The sequence below is a fragment of the Balaenoptera borealis genome (assembly GCF_965194805.1).
Source record: "Balaenoptera borealis genome assembly, chromosome: 13".
NCBI lineage: Eukaryota > Metazoa > Chordata > Mammalia > Artiodactyla > Balaenopteridae > Balaenoptera > Balaenoptera borealis.
Window position 1 is genome coordinate 57,842,844 of NC_138870.1, and position 24,163 is coordinate 57,867,006.

Consider the following 24,163-nt stretch of genomic DNA (forward strand, 5'->3'; position numbering starts at 1 on the left):
TTCTTCAAAACCCCACGTCGTCTCAGCGGGAATTAGGTATGAAGAAGCCTTCCTAGAACATTTCCCAGGATTAGAGTGGAATGTAAATGCCTAAGGCAAAACTTCGACTGATTCCTTCAGGGCCAGAATATACTTTTTGCCTATCCTGCACTTTGAAATAGAGGGCAATACCAACATCTTTTATGCTTTTTTAAGACAGGTGATCGTTTTCTCCTTAATAGGGAAAAATACCAAGTAAAGAACAAATAGCCATTATGGAAAACAATTTCAAAAACTGTAGGAGGTTTACACTACAGTTCAAACAAGGTGAGTACAGTAAGAGAGAGACAGGGACCCCCGAGGTGTAGCGCAGAGATTGCACGTCAGAATTCCAGGTCCAGGCTGTTTCTGACAGAAAATACCAGGAAATGACTTCACATTTTTCTAGACTATCAATATACGTCAAGTATCCCAGCAGGATAACCCCGGCGCCTGGACCACGCCCATAAATGCCAGTCAAGCAAAGTGGCGGCCGCACAGCGAGGCGAAACGGTCAGGCCCCGCCCCCTTCCCCACCCCGGTCCTACCCCGCCCCGCCCAGCGACGTCAACCGCTGGCACACCTTTGCGCCTGCGCAGACGGGACAAGCGGCGGCAGGCGGAAGAAGTTGCGCATGCTCCGAATGGGAACGTTGTTTCTTCTCCCCTCCCGCCCCTCGCCTCTTTTTTCTACAGCGGCTTAGCGAGGACGTGCTTCCGGGTCAAAGGGTTTACTTCCGGAGAGCGGGAAGGCTGAAACGCGGCGGCTAGGCTGGGACTGAGTTTTCAAGGTTCTCGGTGGGAGAAGGCTATAGCCATGGACAGGTCAGTTTTGGTGGTGACGGCCGATCCCGGACACTTGTACCTCCAGGGTGCTGGAGGAACGAAACAGGTGAAACCCGACTCCCAGAGGAAGCCGACGAGGGCCCGGGTGCTGACCCTAGGACTCCTTTTCCGGGCTGGGAGACTGCAGCTGATGGAAGAAAGGCCGCTTGGGTCGGGAAGGGTTACGGCTAATGATGATCTCCTGGTTCCCACGGCGGCTCTGCCACCTACTTACTTTCGCGCAACATTTTTCGCTCCTGGGGTGGGCGAGGTAGGAGGTGGCCCGGCATTCGAGATGCTGAGTGACCTGCCCGAGATCACAGAGCCAGTCAGTGATGGAACAGGGATCTCAGCCCAGACTTTCTGATTACAGGTTCCAGCACCAGATAGTTATTGAATTCTTTCTATGATCCTGGCTTATGCCAGGCACCTGCGTAAAAGATGAGTTACTCAAGGTTCTTGGCCTCGGGGGAATGTGTAGTGGAGGAGACAGCCGAGCAGTACGGAGTGATAAGTGTTTTTGTACTGCTCTGTGGGAAAAGAAATGGGGAGCAATGAAGTCTCCCTGTCATGGGAGGTATCAGGAAGACCTCTCAAAGGAGAATACTTTCTAGTTGGTGTTTGAATAGTAGCAGTAGCCTACACTGGTAACTTAAACGCTTTAAATATATTATTAGCTAATTTAACTTTTCTAACAATCCTGTCAGGATAGCTACTATGATCCTCTTTTTACACCTAACATTGGGGCTAAAAAAGGTTAAGGAACTTGGTTAGTTAGGAAGCTTACAAATAGAAGAACCAAGTTGCCAACCTGGATCTGTGTGTCTCTAGACTCCAGGAGGCTGTTTGATGAGTAAGTATTCACCAGGTAGACCAAGGGGGCAAATGTAGGCCTCTGTAAAAGAAGCAACATGTACAGAGGTGTAAGGATATGAAAGCGTAGCTGAATGGTCATATGCAGTGTATGTTTGTATGGAGTGATGTTTGTGGCTGAATATAAGGCTGAACTGGTAAGCTGGGGTCAGATTGTAAAAACCATGCTAGGAAATTTGGACTTGATTCTGTAGGCTAGAGATAGATATCTGAAGATTTTCAAGTAGAGGAAATGAATATTAGATTCTTGTCTTAAGATACAGGCCTCTTAATTCACACAATTTATTTTCTAGACTTTGGGCAGAGAATGACAAGGGCATGGTGACTACAGTAGTGCTGAGACAGGAGACACCCTTAGTGTAGTCTGGGGAGAAAAAACTTGAAGGATCATTTCTCTCCAATTTACTAGATTTCTTTTTTACTTAGCCTCCCAAGTCACCAGCTTGAATAGTAGTATCCATGGTTTGAAGTATTTTGGAAACTACAGAAGATTCTTTTAAGAGTTCCTGCAATTTTAGGGACCTCAATCCAAAGAGGAAAGGTTTACCTTCATGAAGCAGTTATCTAAAACAGTGTTATAATATAGATTTAGATTCCACGTGTTAAAGTAATTCCACAGGAGAAAATAACAAGTATTAGAAAGTCAAAGAAGTCTTTGTGCAGGTAAAATTTGAGCAGGACTTTGAGGGATAAGCAGGATTTGGAGCCAGAGGGGCATTATCAACAAAAATATCAAAGACTTGGCTACTGGGATGATCTGCATCTTGGCTGACTTAGGATCCTTTGGTCCAATCATGATGATAAAGTTTTTTTGCAAATGCTACATTCTCATTTCATTCACATGAGCTTGATTATGCCATTTTAGGAGTGACTTTGGAGAGATGTCATCTCCTGTGATCCGGGAGGCAGAGGTGACTCGGACTGCACGAAAACAGAGCGCTCAGAAGAGAGTTTTAAGTATCCTTTGCATTTTAAGCATGATTATAAAAATTGCAACATGTTTAGAATCAGGATTATAGACTTTTCTTTTTATGAGAGATATTAAACACTAGCTATAATAATAAAATGCTATGGACATTAGTTTTAGTTTTTTTTTTTTTTTTTAACTTCCCAGATGTGTTCTTTTGTAAGTATAATGCTGAAATTCAGTGAGATTCATGTTTCCCTGAAAATAAGGATGTTCCATTTTACTGCTAACCATCATACTGTGGTTAGCTTCTGCTGAGATTAGATTTTTTTTATTATTTGAAATCTGACTAACAACTTTTAGTTCAATGTGTAGCAACCTAAGACTGATAACTGAGAATTTAAAGGGGAGAGGGAATTATTTACTCTTTGCATAGAAAATATGGTAGCCATAAAATACCTTGCCCTTGAAAAATGTATTCACATATTTTGAATAGTGTAAATATGGTTGATGGTGTCTTTTCTACATGAAAAACTTTTCTTAACTTTTCCTGTAGTTCGGGCATCCCAAGATGAAATTTTTGCTAATACTACACCAAGAGACCAGGTTATCCCCCGAACTCCCAGCTCATTTCGACAACCTTGTAAGATTTTTTTTTCTTGCTTTTAAAGCATTTAATAATGATAATAATAATAGCAACTAATACCATAATATATATTATATTTTATAAATTATCTTTAATTAAGAACAAATAATAATGATTGCAGTTACTATTTGTTGAACTCTTACCATGTGTAAGTCACTGTTCTTTACATAAATGCATACTAACTATGACATAGGTATTATCTCTGTTTTGCCAAGACCGAATGTGAGACTTAGAGAAGTTGATTAACGCAGATAACATAGCTAGGTAAGTATGTAAGTAATGGAACCAAAATTCAAACCATAATCTGCTTACTCCAGGGCCCATGTCCTCTATACTATAGTATGCTTTATAAAATTAGAATTTGGCAAATTCATGGACTCATTAGTGTCCCTTTTTTTTATGCTCAATTATGCTATAATGAAAGCATCTCTGTTTGCAGTAAAGTTTTTCTTGGTGGGCTCAGTAGTACTAAAAGTTCATATTTAGAAAAATAAGTTGAATCTTCATATGATGGAAATGTTAATATTGAAAGTATTTATTTGGTTAGAATCTAAATAATTGAAAAGTGAAAATTATTCTTTATTGTTTGTTTGCTTGTTTTCTTCCATGATCAAGGCTCACGCATTTCGAATTCTTTTTACTAACCTCTTCCTAGTAGTTACTCCAACAAACCGAAGCTTACTAAGGCAGCCAGATGTTTTCTGCATTCTTGGAACTGGAGGGAGGTCTCCTCGGCTTACACAGTCTTCGGGGTTCTTGGGAAATCTGTCTATGGTATGTAGAAAGATGGGGCTGAAATTTTCTTCCTTTTTATTAACGTAAGATATTTAGCTAAAAAGCTTTTAATGAGAATTGAAGTCTTATTTGTCATAAAGTAATCCGGTTATGTTAATTGAAATCAGTTTTTGATTGGAAAGACTTTCAGAAAACTGAGACCCTTAAACATACTCATGTCATAGGTGGAAGCTGTGGCACCAGTGGCAGTTAGTTGCCGACAAAATGTGTTAATCTGACAGTTTGCTGATGAGAATAAATCAATTCCGATTGGTTGCTATTGGTATAAAAGCTGAGCCCAAGAAGCATAGAAGAGAAGGAAGCCAGGAGTAATCAATGAAGACTGTCATAAGGAAGAAGGACAAAGCATTAAAGGAAAGACAAGAGAAAATTTTGGGAGAAGTAGATGAGACACTCTTTAGGAATCACTGTGATACAATAGTTAAAATAGCAAAAGAAATGTCTTATAAACTGTGATACAGAATGACTTGACCTAGGGGCTTAAAATACCCTATAGAAAAAGAAAGAATTGTATCTAACTGAGAAGAAGAAAACGGAAGACTTTTGTTGGAGTAGTAGAGTATTATGGCCCATTTAGTTCCAAAAACAAGATAAAAATGGCTCTTTATTTGGCTCTGTGCTTATTAAAAAGAGGTTTTGCATGTTAAACCTCTCCTTGTCTTAGAAGGTTAAATCGATCTTAGAAATATTTATTACAGTCTTATGAATTTTTAGAGTGTTAATATCTAACAGTGATCTAGTCATTGAACAGTTTTACTTTGCTTATGAAACTGGTTTATTTTGGCAATGTTTATTCTTATTCTTCTTAAAAACATGAGTGAATTGACTGCTTCTGGGTTTAAGCAAAAGAAGATGAGTTTTATTATTTACTGCTTCAGAACTGCAAGATTAATAGTAAAATTGTTACTCTTTTAAAGGCTAGGATAGAGTAAATATGTACTGATTATTACAAAATGTTTGGAAATTACTTTGTAGTCAAAGATACTGTCTTGATTTGTTTTGCCTATTTTATTTTATTTTGTAATATTTATTTTCCTTATTGTTTTGGCTGTTTCGGGTCTTAATTGGGGCGCACGGGATTTTCGTTGAGGCATGCGGGATCTTTTCTTTATGGCGCGTGGTCTCTTTGTTACGGCGCGTGGGTTTTCTCTCTCTAGTTGTGGTGCGCGGGCTCCAGGGTGCGTGGGCTCTGTAGTGGTGGCGTGCGGGCTCTCTAGTTGAGGCGCGAGAGCTCAATAGTTGTGGTGCATGGGCTTAGTTGCCCTGTGGCACGTGGGATCTTAGTTCCCTGACCGGGATCAAACCCGCATCCCCTGCATTGGAAGGCGGATTCTTTACTACTAAACCACCAGGGAAGTCCCTGTTTTGCCAATTTTGATATCAGCTGTGAGAAGTGGTCTTAGATATACAGATTGCCCTGAAGGAAGTACAGTATTTGCTATGTTGATTTTACCATGTGTCTACCTGCCAAGATTTGGTTATGGACCAAAGTATTTTTCTGAATGCAAGATATCACTGCTGTGTAAGGTTTTCAGTTTGATCTTTATAATAATGATGATGAGTATCCAGAAGGGAGTGAACTATCAATCAGTCTTCGGTAGCTGAAGCTAAGCTCTCCTCAGCCCATAGTTACTACCTCACTAATATATAGGGCCCCAGCACCCATCTTTAGCATTTTTCCTTGGGGAGACTGATTTAAAGGTACATTTTTATTGTTGCTCATGCCTGGATTTTAAGTAAAGGTAAATTTAAAAAAGATTTTTATTACTATTTTTTAATATGTCCAAAAATACAATAGTAGAGTAAGCCTCCATGTATTTATTGCCCACTTTCAACAGTTATCAGCATATGGCTGATCTTGTTTCATCTACACCCACAAGCATTTCCCCCACATTATAGTTCCCAGATTTCATACCATTTTATCCATAAATACTTAAGTAGGTATCTCTGAGACATAAGGATGCTTTCTTTAACGTAAGTACAATATTGTTAACACGTCTTACCCCTCCCTACACACACAGAGTAAGTCCTTTATCATTTCAAATAGCCATTTTATGTGTACTTTTTTCATTACAATACGTATTTCATTAAGTGTTCATACTTCTTCAGTTGTGTCAGACTTTTTAAGTTGGTTTGTTCAAATCAGAATCCAAACAAGCTCAACACATTGCATTTACTTGGTATGTCTCTTAAGTATTTTAATCTATAAGTTCCTCCATCATTCTTTTTTTCTTTACCATTTATTTGTTGTAGAAACTGGGTCATTCATCCTGTACTATTTCCCAAAATTAAAAAATTGATTTGAACTAGTCCTAGAGCAATAGGACTAAAGCTGATATTAGTTTACTTATTAATATCAGCTTAAATATTACAAAATGGAATCTTTATTGGCTTTTTATTTTAAAGTATGGGGTAGTGCAAAGAAGAAAACAAAAAAGCTGGGACTGGAACTTCCCTGGTGGCGCAGTGGTTAAGAATCTGCCTGCCAGTACAGGGGACATGGGTTTGATCCCTGGTCCCAGAAGATCCCACATGCTGTGGAGCAACTAAGCCCGCGAGCCACAACTACTGAGCCCGCATGCCACAACTACTGAAGCCCGTGCGCCTAGAGCCTGTGCTCTGCAGCAAAAGAAGCCACCACAATGAGAAGCCCACGCACCACAATGAAGAGTAGCCCCCGCTCGCCGCAACTAGAGAAAGCCTGTGCGCAGCAAGGAAGACCCAGCGCAGCCAAAAATAAATAAATAAATAAATAGATATTTAAAAAAAGAAGGAATATACTGCCTTTTTTTTAAAAAAAAACCCACCAGGACTTCCTTGGCGGTCCAATGGTTAAGACTCCGAGCTCCCAACGCAGGGGGCACAGGTTCAATCCCTGGTCAGGGAACTAAGATCCCACATGCCTCATGGCATGGCCAAAAAAAAAAGCCATGATTTCCTTAATAAAATGGCCCCATGGCTCTCTTTTATTTTTTTTTATTTTTTTATTTTTTAAATTATTTCCCTTTATTTTTTAATTAATTAATTTATTTTAGTTTTGGCTGTGTTGGGTCTTAGTTTCTGTGCGAGGGCTTTCTCTAGTTGTGGCAAGTGGGGGCCACTCTTCATCGCGGTGCGCGGGCCTCTCACTATCGCGGCCTCTCTTGTTGCGGAGCACAGGCTCCAGACGCGCAGGCTCAGTAGTTGTGGCTCACGGGCCTAGTTGCTCCGCGGCATGTGGGATCTTCCCAGACCAGGGCTCGAACCCGTGTCCCCTGCATTAGCAGGCAGATTCTCAACCACTGCGCCACCAGGGAAGCCCCATGGCTCTCTTTTAAAAGTGAAAAACACATACCTATGGTCTTTAAAAAATTTTAATAGTATTAAAGTCTTTATTCACTCAGCAGCAATAACCGCGTTACTTTTCTGTATCTTCCTTTTATTTTTTCAGGTAACTAATCTGGATGACAGTAATTGGGCCGCTGCATTCTCATCACAGCGTGCAGGGCTCTTCACAAACACAGAGCCCCACAGTGTAACAGAGGATGTAACTCTCAGTGCTGTTATGTTACGGGAGGACGATCCTGGAGAAGCTGGTAAAACTTCGTTTGTAACACAGTAGCTTGTCCTTTTACTAAGATCAAGGAAATTATCTCCTATTCCTGAACATCATTAAAAAATATTTTTTGTTAAGCCAACTAGTTATGGTAATGGCTACGACATTTGATGTAGTAGCTCTAGAAGGTTGAGAACCTCACGTTAGTTCTCAGCTGGAGCGGCATTTTGCCGTTTAATCTTTCAGTATAAGTAGTAGCGTGTTAGGTTATTAGACTAGTCTCTAATATTTTTATTCTTTCCATATTTGTGCTGTTGAAAGAGCTTCTCTTTTTCTTTTGGTTTAATTTTTATCTGACATTGTTGACGTGTTTTATTTGGCCTGGATGCTAGTGCTGTTTCTTCAAATAGTACTGTGACTATTCTAACTTTACATTGGCTATTACCATTCCCTTTTGGAAAAAAAATTTGCTTTTAGTGTCTCTGTACCTGCACATTATGACATAGGTTCTTCTTCATTTTATCATTATAAGCTAACATATATGAGTGCTAGTCAGTATGCTAACCACTGTGTGAACACTAACTCCTTTCATGGTCCATTGAATAGATACAGTAACTGTTTCCATTTTCAGGGAAATGAAACTGCGGCTCAAAAAGATTAACCTGTTTGAGCTCACCTGGCTAGGAAGTGATGGCACCAGGATTTGAAACTAAGCAGTTTGATTCCAGAGCCCTTCTCTCTCTCTCTTTTTTTCCTGATAAATTTATGTATTTATTTATTTATTTTTGGCTTTGTTGGGTCTTCGTTGCTGCGCGCAGGTTTCTCTGGTCACTTCGAGCAGGGGCTACTCTTTGTTGCAGCGCGCGGGCTTCTCATTGCGGTGGCTTCTCTTGTCGTGGAGCACGGGCTTTAGGCGCGCAGGCTTCAGTAGTTGCAGCACGTGGGCTCAGTAGTTGTGGTTTGCGGGCTCTAGAGCGCAGGCTCAGTCGTTGTGGCGCATGGGCTTAGTTGCTCTGCGGCATGTGGGATCTTCCCGGACCAGGGCTCGAACCTGTGTCCCCTGCACTGGCAGGTGGATTCTTAACCACTGCATCACCAGGGAAGTCCCAGAGCCCTTCTCTTAACACTGTGGTGACCACTGCTTCTTTGTAGTATTTGCCAGTTGTAAGTACTCAGATATTGAGTGACTCAAAAGTACTTTGTACTTAATCTATAAAATATTTCATTTTTAGTATGAACCATGGCTGAGGCCTTAAATATTATACAGTATTGTAGTAGAGTGTATGTATTTTCCCTGAGTAAAACATGTCATTTTAGTATCTATTATAACTTTCTCAGCTACTTTGTTATGGTGTACTTAAAATACAATTCAGATGTTTCAAAATTTGGCTCATGGTTTTGTAGTAATGGTCAACAGACTACTGAATAATACATTTTGGAATCTTAAAAGACTTGTAGGTAACAAAAGACAAAATAAATTGGACTACATCAAAATATGTGTCAAAAGAACAATAGAGTGAAAAGGAAACCCACAGAGTGGGAGAATATATTTGCAAATCATATATCTCATAAGAGATTAATATTCAGTATGTAGAAAGAACTCCTACAACTCAACAGTAACAGAAAACAAACAACTCAATTGAAAATGGACAGAGGACTTTTAGACATTTCTCCAAAGAAGATATAAAAGTAGCCAATAAGCACATGAAAATTTGCTCAACATCAGTAATGTTGCATTATTAAGTAATAATTTGCATTAAGGAAAAGCAAATCAAAACCACGAGACACCACCTGAACCCATTAGGATAGCTACTGTCAAAAAACCCCACAAAAACAGAAAAACCCCAAACAAACAGAAAATAACAAATGTTGGCACGGATGTTGAGAAATTGGAGCTCTTGTACATTGTTGGTGGGAATGTGAAATGGTAAACTGGTGGTTCCTCAAAAAATTAAAAATAGAGTTACCATATGATTTAGCAATTCTACCTCTGGGTGTATACCCAAAAGAAGTGAAAACAGGATTTTAAAGAGATTTGTGTTCCCTCATTTATAGCCCCATTATTCATAATGGCTAAAAGGTAGAAGCAACCCAAATGTCCATTGATGGATGAAGGATAAACAAAATGTGGTATATACTTACAGTGGCATATAATTCAAACACATGCTACAACATGAATATACTTTGAAGACATTATGCTAAATGAAATAAACCAGTGGCATAGGGACAAATACTGTATGATTCCACATATGTGAGGCACCTAGAGTAGTCAAACTCATAGACATAGAAAGTAGAATAATGGTTGCCAAGGTCTAGGGAAAGGGGAGAATGGGGAGTTATAGTTTTAGGATTTTTTTTTTCTTTTTTTTTTTTTGAGTTATAATTGACATAACATTCTGTAAGTTTAAGGTATACAACATATTGCTTTGATACACTTGCATATTATTAGTGTTAGCTAACACCTCCATCATACTTTCACATCACATAATTATCATTTCTGTGGTGAGAATATTTAAGATCTAGTCTCCTAGCAACTTTCAACTATGTGATACAGATTTATTGATTATAGTCAATGCTGTGCATTAGATTTCCAGAATTTACTCATCTTCTAACTGCAAATTTGTACCCTTTAACCAACATCTCTCAATTCCCCCACCCTCTAGCCCCTGGAAACCACCATTCCACTCTCTGTTTTTATGAGTTTGGCTTTTTTAGATTCCTCATGAGTGATATAGTACAGTATTTGTCTCTCTCTGTCAGATTTATCTTACTTAATGCCTTCAGGGTCTATCCAGGGTCTATCCTGTCACAAATAGCAGGATCGCTTTCTTTCTCATGGCTGAATAATATTCTGTTGTATATATATACCACTTCTTTATCCATTTATCCGGTGATGGACACTTGGGTTTTTTCCCTGTCTTGGCTATTATGAATAACGCTGCAGTAAGTGTGGAAGTACAGATACCTTTTTGAAAGCCTGTTTTCATTTCCTTTGAATATATACCCGGAAGTGGTATTGCTGGATCATATGGTAGTTCTATTTTTAATTTTTTGAGGAACCTCCATACTGTTTTCCATAGTGGCTGAACCAGTTTACATTATCATCAATAGTGCACAAAGGTTCCCTTTTCTCCACATCTTCACCAACACTTGTTATTTCTTGTGTTATTGATGATAGCCATTCTAACAGATATGAGGTGGTATCTCATTGTAGTTTTGATTTGTATTTCCCTGATGATTAGCGATGTTGAGCATCTTTTCAGGTACCTGTTGGCCATTTATATGTCTTTGGAGGAATGTCTGTTCAGTTCCTCTGCCCATTTTTAAATCAGATTGTTTGTTTTTGAATTTTATGAATTCTTTATATATTTTGGAGGTTAACTTCTTATCAGATATATAGTTTGCAAATATTTTCTCTCATTCCATAGGTTGCCATTTCATTTTGTTGATTGTTTGTTTAGTTGTATAGAGCCTTTTAGTTTGATATAGTCCCACTTGTTGATTTTTTGCTTTTATTGCTTGTGCTTTTGGTGTCATATCCAAAAAGTATTGCCAAGACCAGTGTCAAGGAACTTTTTCCCTACATTTTTTTTCTAGGAATTTTACAGTTTCAGGTCTTATTTAAGTTTTTAATTCATTTCAAGTTCATTTTTATGAGTGGTCTAAGATAGGGGTCTGAGTTTGTTTTTCTGCATGCAGTTATCCAGTTTTTCCAGCACCATTTATTAAAGAAACTATCCTTTCCCCATTCAACATTCTTGGCTCCCTTGTCAAATATTAATTGACCATATATGTGGGAGTTTATTTCTGGACTCTCCATTCTTTTCCATTGGTTTATGTGTCTATTTTTATGCCAGTACTGTTTTGAATACTATAGCTTTGTAGTGTAGTTTGAAATCAGGAAGTGTGATGCCTTCTGCTTTGTTTTTTCTCAGGATTGCCTTGGTTATCCTGAGTTTAGTTTTGCAAAATGCAGAGTTCTGTGGTCCCATGGTGATGATGGTAACACAGCACTGTGTATGTACTTACTGCTACTGAACTGTACGCTTAAAAATGGTTAAAATGGTAAATTTTGTTATCTGTATTTTACCACAATTATATATTTTTAAAAATACAGCAGTTAAAAAAAAGGATCTGTAGCTATGTTTTTAAGTTTTTTTTTTTTTTTTAATTAATTATTTATTTATTTATGGCTGTGTTGGGTCTCCGTTTCTGTGCGAGGGCTTTCTCTAGTTGTGGCAAGCGGGGGCCACTCTTCATCGCGGTGCGCGGGCCTCTCACTATCGCGGCCTCTCTTGTTGCGGAGCACAAGCTCCAGACGCGCAGGCTCAGTAGTTGTGGCTCACGGGCCTAGCTGCTCCGCGGCATGTGGGATCCTCCCAGACCAGGTCTCGAACCCGTGTCCCCTGCATTGGCAGGCAGATTCTCAACCACTGCGCCACCAAGGAAGCCCTAAGTTTTTAAAACAAACAGAATTACCTAGAAGTATGTCATTTAACTCTTTCTGTTCCTTTTCTTTTTATTGTGTTCTAGCATCCATGAGTATGTTTTCTGATTTCCTGCAGTCTTTTTTGAAGCACTCTTCAACTACAGTTTTTGACCTTGTGGAAGAGTATGAAAACATTTGTATTAGTCAGGTAAGTTAATTTCACTGCATTGCTGGTCAGACTTCAGTACTCTTAAGTTTTTTTTGAACAGCATCAACTTGTGAATTTCTATGCCAAATTTAAGGAGGATGTCTTGGGGTGTAGTGACAAGTGTGGCATGGTTAGGAGGTCAGCCAGAGCAGCTCTGCTTTTTACACTTTGAGAGTCCGTATAATATTTCTTTTAAGGACAAAAGGATTCTGCATCTTTGAAAAAGGAAAACCCAAAATATACAAAAAACTTAAAACTCAACAGTAAGAAAATGAACAATCTAACTGAGAAATGGACAAAACATGTAAACAGACACATCACCAGAGAAGATCTACAGCTGGCAAATAAGTATGGGAAAAGATGCTTAACATCATATGTCAACACAGCATTGTAAATCAACTATACTCCAATATAAAATAAAAATTAAAAAAAACACATCATATATCATTAGGGAATAGCAAATTAAAACAACAAGATGCCACTATACACCTGTTAGAATGACCAAAATCCAAAACACTAACAAAACCAAATGCTGGCAAGGGTGTAGAACAAGAATTCTCATTCATTGCTGGTGGGAATGGAAAATGGTACAGCCACTTTGGAAGACAGTGTCTCAGTTTCTTACAAAACTAAACATACTCTTACCATATAATCTAACATTCATACTCTTTGGTATTTACCCAAAAGAGTTTAAAATATATGTCCACACAAAAGCCTGCACATAGATGTTTATAGCAGCTTTATTCATAATAGCCTACATTTGGAAGCAATCAAGATGCCTTCAGTAAGTGAATGGGTAAATCAACTGTGGTTCATCCAGACAGTGGAATATTATACAGCCCTTAAAAGTAATGGGCTATCAAGCCATAAAGAGATGAGGATTAACCCGAAATGCATATCACTAAGTGAAAGAAGCCAATATGCAAAGGCTACATATGGTGTGATTGCAACTATACGATACTCTGGAGAAGGGAAAACTTAAAGAGAATAAAAAGATTAGCAGTTGCCAGGGTTCAAAGGGCGGTAAGGATGGAAAGTGGAGCACAGTGGATTTTTAGGGGAGTAACATTATTCTGTGTGATATTATTATGAGGGATACATGTCATTATACATTTGTCAAAACCCATAGAATGTACAACACCAAGAGTGAACCCTTGTGTAAACTATGGACTTTCAGTAGTAATGACATGTCAATGTAGCTTCAGTGACTGTAACAAACGTACCACTCTGGTACTGGATATTGATAGTGGGGGGTTAGGTTGTGTGTATTTGGGGGCAGAAAGTAATGGGAACTCGCTGTACTTCCTACTTAGTTTTGCTGTGAACCTAAAACTGCTCAAAAAATTAAGTCTCTTTTAAAGGAAAGGAAAGGACTTCAAGAAACTATTGCATTCAAGAATAATTGAAATAATAGTAATAGCCAATATTTTTTGAGCATTTAATATTAGTTCAATAACCAATTTCTGAATTGTTCCATTATAAAAGCAGTAGCTTCATTAAATAACAAAAGCAATAATAATCACCTAGTGAATCACTGGAGTTAGGATTCCAATAGAGAATTTATTAAAGGAATGAGAAATACAGATAATACTTTTATTAAACACTGGCCTTAAGACAGAAGTAACATTACTTTGTGAATACTTTTTAAAGGGTGGGGAAACCTGTTGTTTTGGTAGTGATTCTTCATTTTCTGAATGAGACCAATCCTGTCTCTTAATTGCCTTTGATAAGGAGGTAATATTCATAACCTTTGAGAAAGGTTTCTTTTACCCTGGGTCCTTAAACCTCCTATTAAATAATTTGGTGTGTGTTTCTATGAGGAACATCCATATCTTTCATTAGACTTCCACAAAAAGTCCTCAAATGGCTAAGGACTACTGTTTTACAGCAAGGAGGGATTTTGGTTAAGGTTTGGTTAGAAACAACAATGTTTTGGTACCAGTCTTAGGAAAATATTTTTCTTGATTTTTTTATATGGTATAAATTTTTCAGATAAAATTTGAGGATACCTTACTTTTAATTTTCATTGCTACTCTGTTGGTTCATGTTATGATTTTGTTGGGTGTAGGTTAGATTTAGCTTATCTTCTGGGTTGATGTACAAGGAGAAAAACGTACTCATGGCTGTTATTGTTGAATCTGAAGTCTAGAGTCTGTTAAACTTTTACATATATACCCACATAAACACACCTTACTTCAAATTAAGGCCATTTCTAGTGGGAATGTTATATTACACTCAATTTAAAAAAGACAATAGACAGGAAAAATTTATAATATAAATAGGTACATATATAAAATATATATAATTAGTTTTAGCACTATGTACTTGAAGATACAAAGTTGTGACTCAAAATTATAGAAAACCTTACTACATTTGTATTTTTAATTCAGGTGAATATACTGAGTAAAATAGTGAGCCGAGCAACACCTGGACTTCAAAAGTTTTCAAAAACAGCCAGTATGCTCTGGCTTCTTCAACAGGAGATGGTCACGTGGAGGCTGCTGGCTTCTTTGTATAGGTAAAGCTGTGTAGGACTTCAAAGAGAAATAAACTGGCAGATTAACTTGGAAGTTAGAGTAAGATGTGTTTGGAAATAGGTTCTGTCATTTTGTGATACTTACCATTTCTAATGCCTTAGTTGTCAGAAGTGAGTTAACGAGGAAAGGGGAATATTAATCATAAAGCCGGTAGCTACCAAAAATTGGATACGTGTAAAGATTTAAGGAAAGTGCTAAAAATATGGCAATATTTAGAAGAGGATAGATTAAGAAAAAGAACTGACAGATACACTTTATGTAATGTGGAAGTTTGGGAGAAGTTAACCAAATTTTTCTTCTCTCAGATGCTCCTTGGTTTGGGCTCTCATTCTGTTACTTTCTCATCCTAATGAGAAAATCTTGAGAGAAAATTATATTTTTTCATTTTGGCCCTGTGAAAACATATTGAAAAGTGTATGCTTTAGCAGGTAGCCATTAAAGACTTTGCAGTTTGTATCTTCAGTAAATATCATTTTTGTTCAGATGTCAGTATTAGATTCAGAAGGCATTTACTACTTGATTTTTGCTTTTAAAAACATGTTGGCTAAGTTAATTGGAAACTCATTTGTTTACAGTGGATGGAATGCAGGTTTCTGCATGTATCTAGCTTAAAAAGGTGATTTCATTTACTCATGTGAAATAAGGCTTTTTCATTTTGTGTTATTTTTCCCCAGAGACAGAATACAGTCTGCATTAGAAGATGAAAGTATGTTTGTAATTACTGTAAGTTTTATATTAAATTTTTTCCTTTATAAATGCTTAAAAATTCAAATATTTTTAGTAGTAGAATTTGATTTTTGACCCTCCATCTAGAGTTTCTTCATTTTAAAAATTTTACAAGTAAATAAAAGATACAATAATCAAAATTGATCTACATTATAGAGTAAAAGTTTAAAGTTCTCTTTTATCCCTCTCACTGTTCTAACAATTTAGTACGTATTCTACCAGACATTTTTGTCTGCATCTTTATACATATATACACACACAGTTTTGTGGGGTTTTTTTTGAAGATCAAGTTGAGAATGTCATTTTGAAATGTTTAGTTGAACCTTGGGAAGGTCAACCACAGTGTTCTAGAGATGCCTTCCTTCAGACAAAGGATCCTCCAAGACAATGAAGGCTATGCCTCATTATCCTCGAAATCAAACATTGACCTCCTAGGAAATTTGAGGGAGTTATCCCTCAGGCCATTCAGCAGAAGCCTTTTTTTAATGCAGTCTGGGTGAAGTGTTGCAGGATTCAGTGACTTGGGTCCTAGTAAAGGTATTAGTCAAGTTGTTAAATTGTGCAAACTCTTCTGCAGCGCTAGAATATATTTTGTTCTCTCCTAGAGACTCCAAGCAGAGAGAAGATAGAGCCTGAAGGGAATGAGTCCCCAGGCTCTGTCTCATTCTGTAAATGGTCTTTCCATATTTTTCTTTTCCTCCCAGCAGACCCAGGGGAACTCAGCCATGTTGCCCCCCTTCAAAAGTCAGCACCTTCTACAGTTAACTTTTGAACAACACGGGTTTGAACTGTGTGGGTCCACTTAACACACAGATTTTTTTCACTAAATACATACTGCAGTACTACATGATCTGCAGTTGGTTGAATCCTCAGGTACAGAACCTCGGTTACAGAGGAATGAGCAGTACAGAGAGCCAACTGTAAAGTTACATTTGGATTTTCGAGTGTAAGGAGGATCGGTGCCCTAACCCTTGCATTGTTCAAGGGTCAACTGTATTTCTTTCTTTTAAAGCAAAATAATTTTCAAGCACTGTAACTCCAACCTGTCAAAAGTCAAACCCACTTTGGTCCTTCAGTGGATGGTACCATAGCCAACTTTCCAAGGAACCCAAGTGTTCCCTAAGCCAGCACTTCTCAAACTTTACTGTGCACATGAGTCACCTGGGGATCTTGTTAAAATGCAGATTGTGGTTCAGTAGGTCTGGGGAGGGGCCTAAGGTTCTGCATTTTTAAGAGGCTCGCAGGTGGTGCTGATGCTGTTGGTCTGTAAGCCACACTCTGAGTAGCCAGGGTTTAGACCCTGCTCTCTGCCTCATCTCAAAATTTAGTCCATCATCAGATCTTGCTCACTCTAGCTCTTCTGTTCCGACCCTGAACTCTCATCTCTGTTCCTGTTGCCACCACTTAAGCCAAAGCCTTCATCATTTTTTGCAGGAATTATGGCAATAGCTTCATCTAGTCTCCCTGCTCTATACATACACGCAGTTTTTGGGGGAGGGGGGTTGGTTTGGTGTTTTTTTCTTTTTTACCATATAGTATGATTTCATTTATACCTTATACTGAGAATTTTTTATTATTCATCAATATTTCTTAGTTTTTTTCATGTCAATTTGTATACGTTTACCTTATTTTTTCATAGTATGCCAAAGTATAAATGTGCCATAATTTTTTTCAGACATTCTGCTGGACATATTTGTTTCCAGTATTTTTGCTATAGTTATCAATAATGCAATGAACATTCTTCACACTTACCTACGTATTTGAGTATTTCCTATATTTCTGGAAGTGAATTGTTGGGACAAAGTTTGATAGAGTTTGTCATGTTGCCTTCCTGATGAAATGTACTAGTTTACACTCTCACAGTGTGTGAAGATGTTTACTCTGCCATCAATCATTTGATTTTGCCAGTTGGAAGGAAGTTACCTTGTTTTTTGTTTTTCTAATTAATTAATTAATTTGTTTTTGTTTGCTTTGGGTCTTCGTTGCTGCGTGCAGTCTTTCTCTAGTTGCGACGAGTGGGGGCTACTCTTTGTTGCCGTGCGCGGGCTCCTCATTGCGGTGGCTTCTTTTGTTGTGGAGCACGGGCTCTAGGCGTGTGGGCTTCAGTAGTCGTGGCACGTGGGCTCAGTAGTTGTGGCTTGTGGGTTCTAGAGCACAGGCTCAATAGTTGTGGCACACGAGCTTAGTTGCTCTGCGGCATGTGGGATCTTCCCAGACCAGGGTTTGAACCCATGTCCACTGCATTGGCAGGTGGATTCTTAACCACTGCGCCACCAGGGAAGTCCTAAAGTTTTTAAATGTTAGTTTCTTAATATGCCCCATGACTGCATCCTACCCTTTATTATGATTTGCTTCATTTTGTTTTGTGTTTTATTTTTCCCGAAAACAGCATCTCTGGGGAAATAGAACTTAAAAATTTTAAGCATAACCAAGAATTAAAATATCAAGTAAGAGCAGCTGCACATTGATCTAGCAGTTTGAAACTTACTTATAAAATTTTTTCAAAGGTGAATGTACAGATTTGCTATGTTAAAATGGTTATGGGTGGTTAAATATACTTATTTCAGATTCTCTTACCTTTCTGTTGAAATAATGTTCTTGAGGATCTTCTTTTCTTTCTTTCCACCATTTTTTTTTTTTAATAGGTTCTTAATGCCAGTGAAAAAGCAGTTGTGGAAGCATTATTTCAGAGAGATTCACTTGTCCGACAAAGTCAGGTATGACTAGAATTTTTACATTTTTTTTGGTGAAATATGGAGAAAGGTAAATGACATAAAAGAAATGAAGTTTTTTAAGTCAAACTTTTTTCTTAATTTTTTTCTTTTTGATCTTTTAATTTATAATTAAAAAGAAGTAAGAACCTTGTTTTTTGTTTTCAAATAATAGCCCCACCATTTCCAGGAATAGCCTGTTAAAAACTATTATTCCTATAGAAAATATCTTTTACCATAATACTTATACATCTTTAAAAAGTAAAAACAGTGATAGAAAAAATTGTTACTTGGTATTTTTGAATTAGAAACCCTTTTTTAAAAAATTAATGGTAGGAGTAATACTACTTCAAATAAAATACTTACAGATTTTATAGTTAATACTCCTTTTCCCCCCCTTTCCTAGCTGGTGGTAGATTGGTTGGAGAGCATTGCCAAAGATGAGATTGGAGATTTTTCGGATAATATTGAGTTTTATGCAAAGTCAGTATATTGGTAAGTCACTAAACTTTTATTGTTGAAGTCATTTAATGTTGATTTTGTTTATTCATCTTTCAACAAATATTTATTCAGTTCTTACTGAACTCAGTCTGTGAGCAAAACAGATAAAAACCACGCCTTTGTGGAATTTATAATTGTATAGGAGAGTTAGACAGCAAATAAATATATGTCCTATTGGGTGCTAAGAGCTTTGAAAGAAAAAAAAGAATCAGAGTTGATGGATAGAGGATGGTAATGGGAGTTACTTTAAGTAGAAGAGGTGACCAGGGAAGGCCTCTCTAAGGAAGTAACAGGTAATAAGAATAAGAGGTTTTTAAGAAATAAAGGAGGCCAGACATGCAAAAATTTGAGGGACAAGTGTTCAGGGCAAGAACAGGAACTACAGAGACTCTGAGAAGGTAAAGCATTTGCACAAGGAGGCCAGTGTGAACACAGCAAAGAAAAGAATGGTAGGAAATGAGATTGAAGAGAGCCAGCTTATATAGGACTTTTACAGGTAGCCAAGGTAAGGGTTTGGGACTTTATTCTAAGTGTGATGGGAAGCCTTGAGAATAAAAGAATGACATGGTCTGATTCACGTTTTCAAACAATCACTTTGCCATATTTTCTTAATAATCATAATTTGATTATCAAGAAGACAATTCTCCCATGTTTCTAGCTACTTGTATGTGTTTTTGTTTTTGTTTTTTAATTTCTTTCCCCTGCATCCTTCAGTGCTTCTAAATTATTGTAAGACCTTGAAACCAGAAAGCAAGCACCCCTAGGTTAAAGGGACAGTTTATTTCAAGACTTAAAGAAAAAGTTCAGTTTGCCTTTGAATTCAGTAACATTATATATGTATCAAGTCTATAAATCAATTTTTTTTTCTCGGCTTAACTAGGAAATTAGTGCTACCAAATTTTTTTTTAATTAATTAATTAATTTATTTATTTTTGGCTGTGTTGGGTCTTCGTTTCTGTGCGAGGGCTTTCTCCAGTTGCGGTGAGCGGGGGCCACTCTTCATCGCGGTGCGGGGTCCTCTCACTATCGCGGCCTCTCTTGTTGGGAGCACAGGCTCCAGACGTGCAGGCTCAGTAGTTGTGGCTCACGGGCTTAGCTGCTCCGTGGCATGTGGGATCTTCCCAGACCAGGGCTCGAACCCATGTCCCCTGCATTGGCAGGCAAATTCTTAACCACTGTGCCACCATGGAAGCCCAATTTTTTTTTTTTAAATCTTAAATCTTGGTTAGTTGTGGTTTTTCTGAGAGAAAGAGAAATTTTCATTTTCAGAAAAAAAAATTTTTAAGTTAATATGTCCTGTTAAGGTTTTTACAAGTTTTTTATGAGTTAGTCTCCTTTTCTTGCCAATCAATAGAAGAGAATAGAGAATCCTAAAACAGAGCCACACTTCTGTGGTCATTTGGTTTTTAATGAGGCATCAAAGCAATTCAGTGGGGAAAGGAATGTCTTTTGAACAAACCATGCAGGAAAAAACCGCATATCTATGTGAACAAGGATTAACCTTGATGCCTCCCTCACACTGTACCCAACAGTTAATTCAAGATGGATCATAATCCCCAATGTAAAAGCTAAAACTGTAAAGCTCTTAGAAGAAAACATAAGAGGACATTTTTGTGACTTGGAGAATAAGCGATTGTCACAGAAAGCAGTAATCAGGAGAAAGAGATTGATTTGACTTCATCGAAATTAAAACCTCATTAAAAGACATCATTGAGAAAAGGAATTGGTGGCAATCCGCAGACTGGAAGAAACATAAAGAACCTGTAGTTCATAAAGAACTACAACTCAGTAGCAAGAAGACAGCTGGATAAAAAGGACAAAGATTTGAGCAGATTCCTCACAAAAGCAGATAGGTGAATGGCCAAAAAGGCATGAAAAAGTGCTCAACATCATTAGTCATCTGAGCTAAAATGCCCTTTTATATTAGCGTTTTGCATGTTTTTTCTGAGTTTGTGCTCTCTTTCTTTCCTTGACTTGACTTTTTTAAGTAGACCTATTAAAATTCCTCGTTTAAAAAAAAGTTGTACTTATTCTTTAAGGGAAAATACTCTGCATACCTTGAAACAGCGGCAACTCTCTTCTTACATAGGAAGTGTCCGTCCTCTTGTCACTGAATTGGTAAGTGTTCTTTGAAATGGAAGTTGCCTTCAAAGTTAAGTGATTTTTATTCCTAAAGGCTGAGAATTTTTATTTTCTTGGATCATTGTTTTAGTTTCCTGAAGGGCTGCATATACTATTTAACTCTAAAAAGTACTAAGTTGCGTTTGAATTTGATGGCATATATTTGAACCCATCTGTGGCCTATAGATTGTAAATTGTAAAAGAAAGTATAGAAAGTGTTCTTGATTTGCCAGCATTAAAACAAATTAATTTTGACTTTATAGCAAGGTTTGACTCTGCAGCTGTAAGGTGGTGACCTATGAAAGCTCTTTTATATAGAAAGCAGGGGAAAAAAATAAAGCTTTGTGAATTAGCTTGAGGTTAGAAGGGTCATTCTAGGATATGAGTTATAGGAGTAACAGTGGATTTGAAAAGAACGGGAGTCTAATTATTGTGGAAATGAAGGAACAGAGCTTTGTGATAGGTGGAGGCATGTGAATTAAATGTTTATAGTGAAGAGTGAGAGAAGTAAGTAGCAGTCGAAAAAAATAGGTAAAATTCCATTTGGTAACAAAAGTGTGTTTTGATGAAAATTATTTGGAAACTACTGAAAGTTCTTGTAATAAATTGTAGCAAAATTACCCCTGTAGCAAGCAACTAAAAATCATTTACCCTTAACATCTGGAAAGTGGTGATTTCCTTTTGCCAGAAAGAAACCATGTTCCATAATTGAATGATTATATCTGTCTGCAAAATATTTGTGAAACTAGCCAATTGACCTATTATGCCTTCCAGTTTTTGAATTGATAATGATATTACTCAGTAACATTTGGAATAAGGATTACTCCTCTTTTAAAGTCACATTAAGATAGCTTTTCATCTCAAATTCATCATGTAGATCAGGGGTCCCCAACCCCCGGTCCGCAGCCTGTTAGGAAGCGGGCCACACAACAGGAGGTGAGCAGCAGGCGAGTGAGCGAAGTTACATCTGCCGCTCCCCATCGCTCCCATTACTGCCTGAACCAGCTCCCCTCCCCACCCCCCCTGCCGTCTGTGGAAAAATTGTCTTCCACGAAACCGGTCCCTGGTGCCAAAAAGGTTGGGGACCGCTGATGTAGATCATGTGTGCTCTTTGCCGCAAAAGTGAGGACACTATGTTATCCCCAGTGTTCAAAGGCACATTTCTTTTTATTTGTGAAAGGTAGTTGGTAGGAATAACTGAGGGTGGAGGTATTTATTAGAAATCTGTTTTAAAATTTCTTTTGTTGGGTGTTGGTGTGCTTTGTGTAGCATTAGTGCCATACTGGGCTCTCTTCTCATATGTTCTCAGAAAGAACCAGCTGAACACCTTCTAGTCACAGAATGCATTGTGATTCCTGCAGTTTCTCCTCTGCTCATTCTCCATCTAGGCCTCATTCTGTTTAGGATTAACTGGGCCATGTAGTTGCTACAACAGGGTAAAGCTCCAGTCAGCTTGAATTATGAGTAGAATTTCTGGAGCTGCTGGGCTGGGCTAGGGCTGTTTCCAGCTTGCGTAACTGAAGTATGCACCTTTGTGGGCCAACAGAGTCTGTTTTGAATGTGCAGCAGACAGCTATGTGGCTATTTGGGACACTTGTGACACTTTCATTCCCTTTGTTACTTAACTAAATTCAGTGAATTTATTTCAGTATGTAATTCAGGAGACATGTATCATCTCTTGATGATGTTTAAATTGTATGTGCATATAAAGAATTTATAGTTGATGATTTAATTAATTAATTAATTTTTGTAGGACCCTGATGCTCCCATAAGACAGAAGATGCCCCTTGATGATCTGGATAGAGAAGATGAAGTCAGATTACTTAAATATCTTTTCACTCTGATTCGTGCTGGAATGACAGAAGAGGTAAATGATGTATACCCTGCTTGTCCAATATCAAAAAGTCACAGAGTGTAAGTTGGAAAGGATCTTTGTGACCACTGAGAGTGCCTCCTCAATGCAGTAATCTTTTTCACAGTATTTCTGGATCTAACTCCCGTTCCAACATTTCTAGTGATAAAGAACACATTACTTCAGAAAGCAGTGCACTTCATTTTACACAACTCTGGTAGAAAATTCTTTGTAAGAAGTCAAACTTTGCCTTCCCATTAGTGTACTGCATACCCTAGGCATAGCCCCATTATTTCTAGTTTGGATTTTTTTTTTTAACAAATTCAATGAAGACTTTTTTTTTTTTTTTTTTTTTTTTAGTACATTTATTTATGGCTGCGTTGGGTCTTCATTGCTGCACGTGGGGTTTCTCTAGTTGCGGCGAGTGGGGGCTACTCTTCATTGCGGTGCGCGGGCTTCTCATTATGGTGGCTTCTCTTGTTGTGGCGCACGGGCTCTAGGCGCACGGGCTCAGTAGTTGTGGTGCATGGGCTTAGTTGCTCTGTGGCATGTGGGATCTTCCTGGACCAGGGCTCGAACCTGTGTCGCCTTCATTGGTTGGCAGATTCCTAACCACTGCGCCACTAGGGAAGTCCCTATTTCTAGTTTGGATTTTTAAGAGTTAAGAATAAGTCTGACCCTAATTGCTCTTCTAGTTGACACTGTCTAGCATTTGAAGACTATGATCCCCTCAAATTTCTTCCTTTTAACACCTCTTTAAAATGTAACCTCCTGGGCTTCCCTGGTGGTGCAGTGGGTGGGAATCTGCCTGCCAATGCAGGGGACATGGGTTCAATCCCTGGCCCGGGAAGATTCCCACATGCCCCAGAGCAACTAAGCCCGTGTGCCACAACTACTGAGCCTGCGCTCTAGAGCCCGTGCTCTGCAACAAGAGAAGCCACGACAGTGAGAAGCCTGCGCACCACTCGCTGCAACTAGAGAAAGCCCGCGCACAGAACAAAGACCCAAGACAGCCAAAAATAAAAACAAATAAATAAATATATTAAAAAAAAAAAGTAACCTCCTTTGTGATAGTTAAGGTCTTGTGTGTAAGATGTGAAGTATGTGATTAGACAGCTTACTGGATGGCTTTGTGGACTTTTTAGATGAGGTAGTCTGATGCATAGGAGCTTCAAGCTTCAGATATTATGTTGTACCTGTTTTGCTGTACTCTCGGCGATGTTCTTTAGATAGAAATATGTTAGCTCAAAGTGTTGTTTGTTCTTCTGTGTTACAAACCACTAGCATATATTAAGTAATTTTTATAGTAGTAAGTGTTGGATTATTAAACATCATTCTTATTTTTTAATTAAGGAAAGAAGGGGAATTCCCTGGCGGTCCAGTGGTTAGGACTCCGAGCTTTCACTGCCGAGGGTTTGGGTTCAGTCTCTGACTGGGGAACTAAGATCCTGCAAGCCACGTGGGTGGCGCGGCCCAAAAA

At 38.2% G+C, this 24,163-nt stretch overlaps 1 protein-coding gene across 2 annotated transcripts in view; it reads left to right on the plus strand.

Annotated features, from left to right (window-relative positions):
- Positions 1-697: 697 nt before the first annotated feature.
- Positions 698-24,163, plus strand: part of NUP107 (nucleoporin 107) — a 43,548-nt gene continuing 20,082 nt past the window's right edge. Inside the window, exons 1-12 of one of the 2 annotated variants that reach the window (XM_082352949.1) lie at positions 698-842; positions 2,581-2,672; positions 3,179-3,265; positions 3,924-4,042; positions 7,494-7,638; positions 12,132-12,235; positions 14,626-14,753; positions 15,447-15,495; positions 18,144-18,215; positions 18,616-18,704; positions 20,750-20,828; positions 22,585-22,698. In XM_082352949.1, the coding sequence (XP_082209075.1) occupies positions 835-842; positions 2,581-2,672; positions 3,179-3,265; positions 3,924-4,042; positions 7,494-7,638; positions 12,132-12,235; positions 14,626-14,753; positions 15,447-15,495; positions 18,144-18,215; positions 18,616-18,704; positions 20,750-20,828; positions 22,585-22,698 (1,086 nt within the window). In that variant the 5' untranslated portion in view covers positions 698-834. The remainder of the gene's footprint in view (positions 843-2,580; positions 2,673-3,178; positions 3,266-3,923; positions 4,043-7,493; positions 7,639-12,131; positions 12,236-14,625; positions 14,754-15,446; positions 15,496-18,143; positions 18,216-18,615; positions 18,705-20,749; positions 20,829-22,584; positions 22,699-24,163) is intronic. The other variant, XM_082352950.1, reaches the window with a different exon arrangement.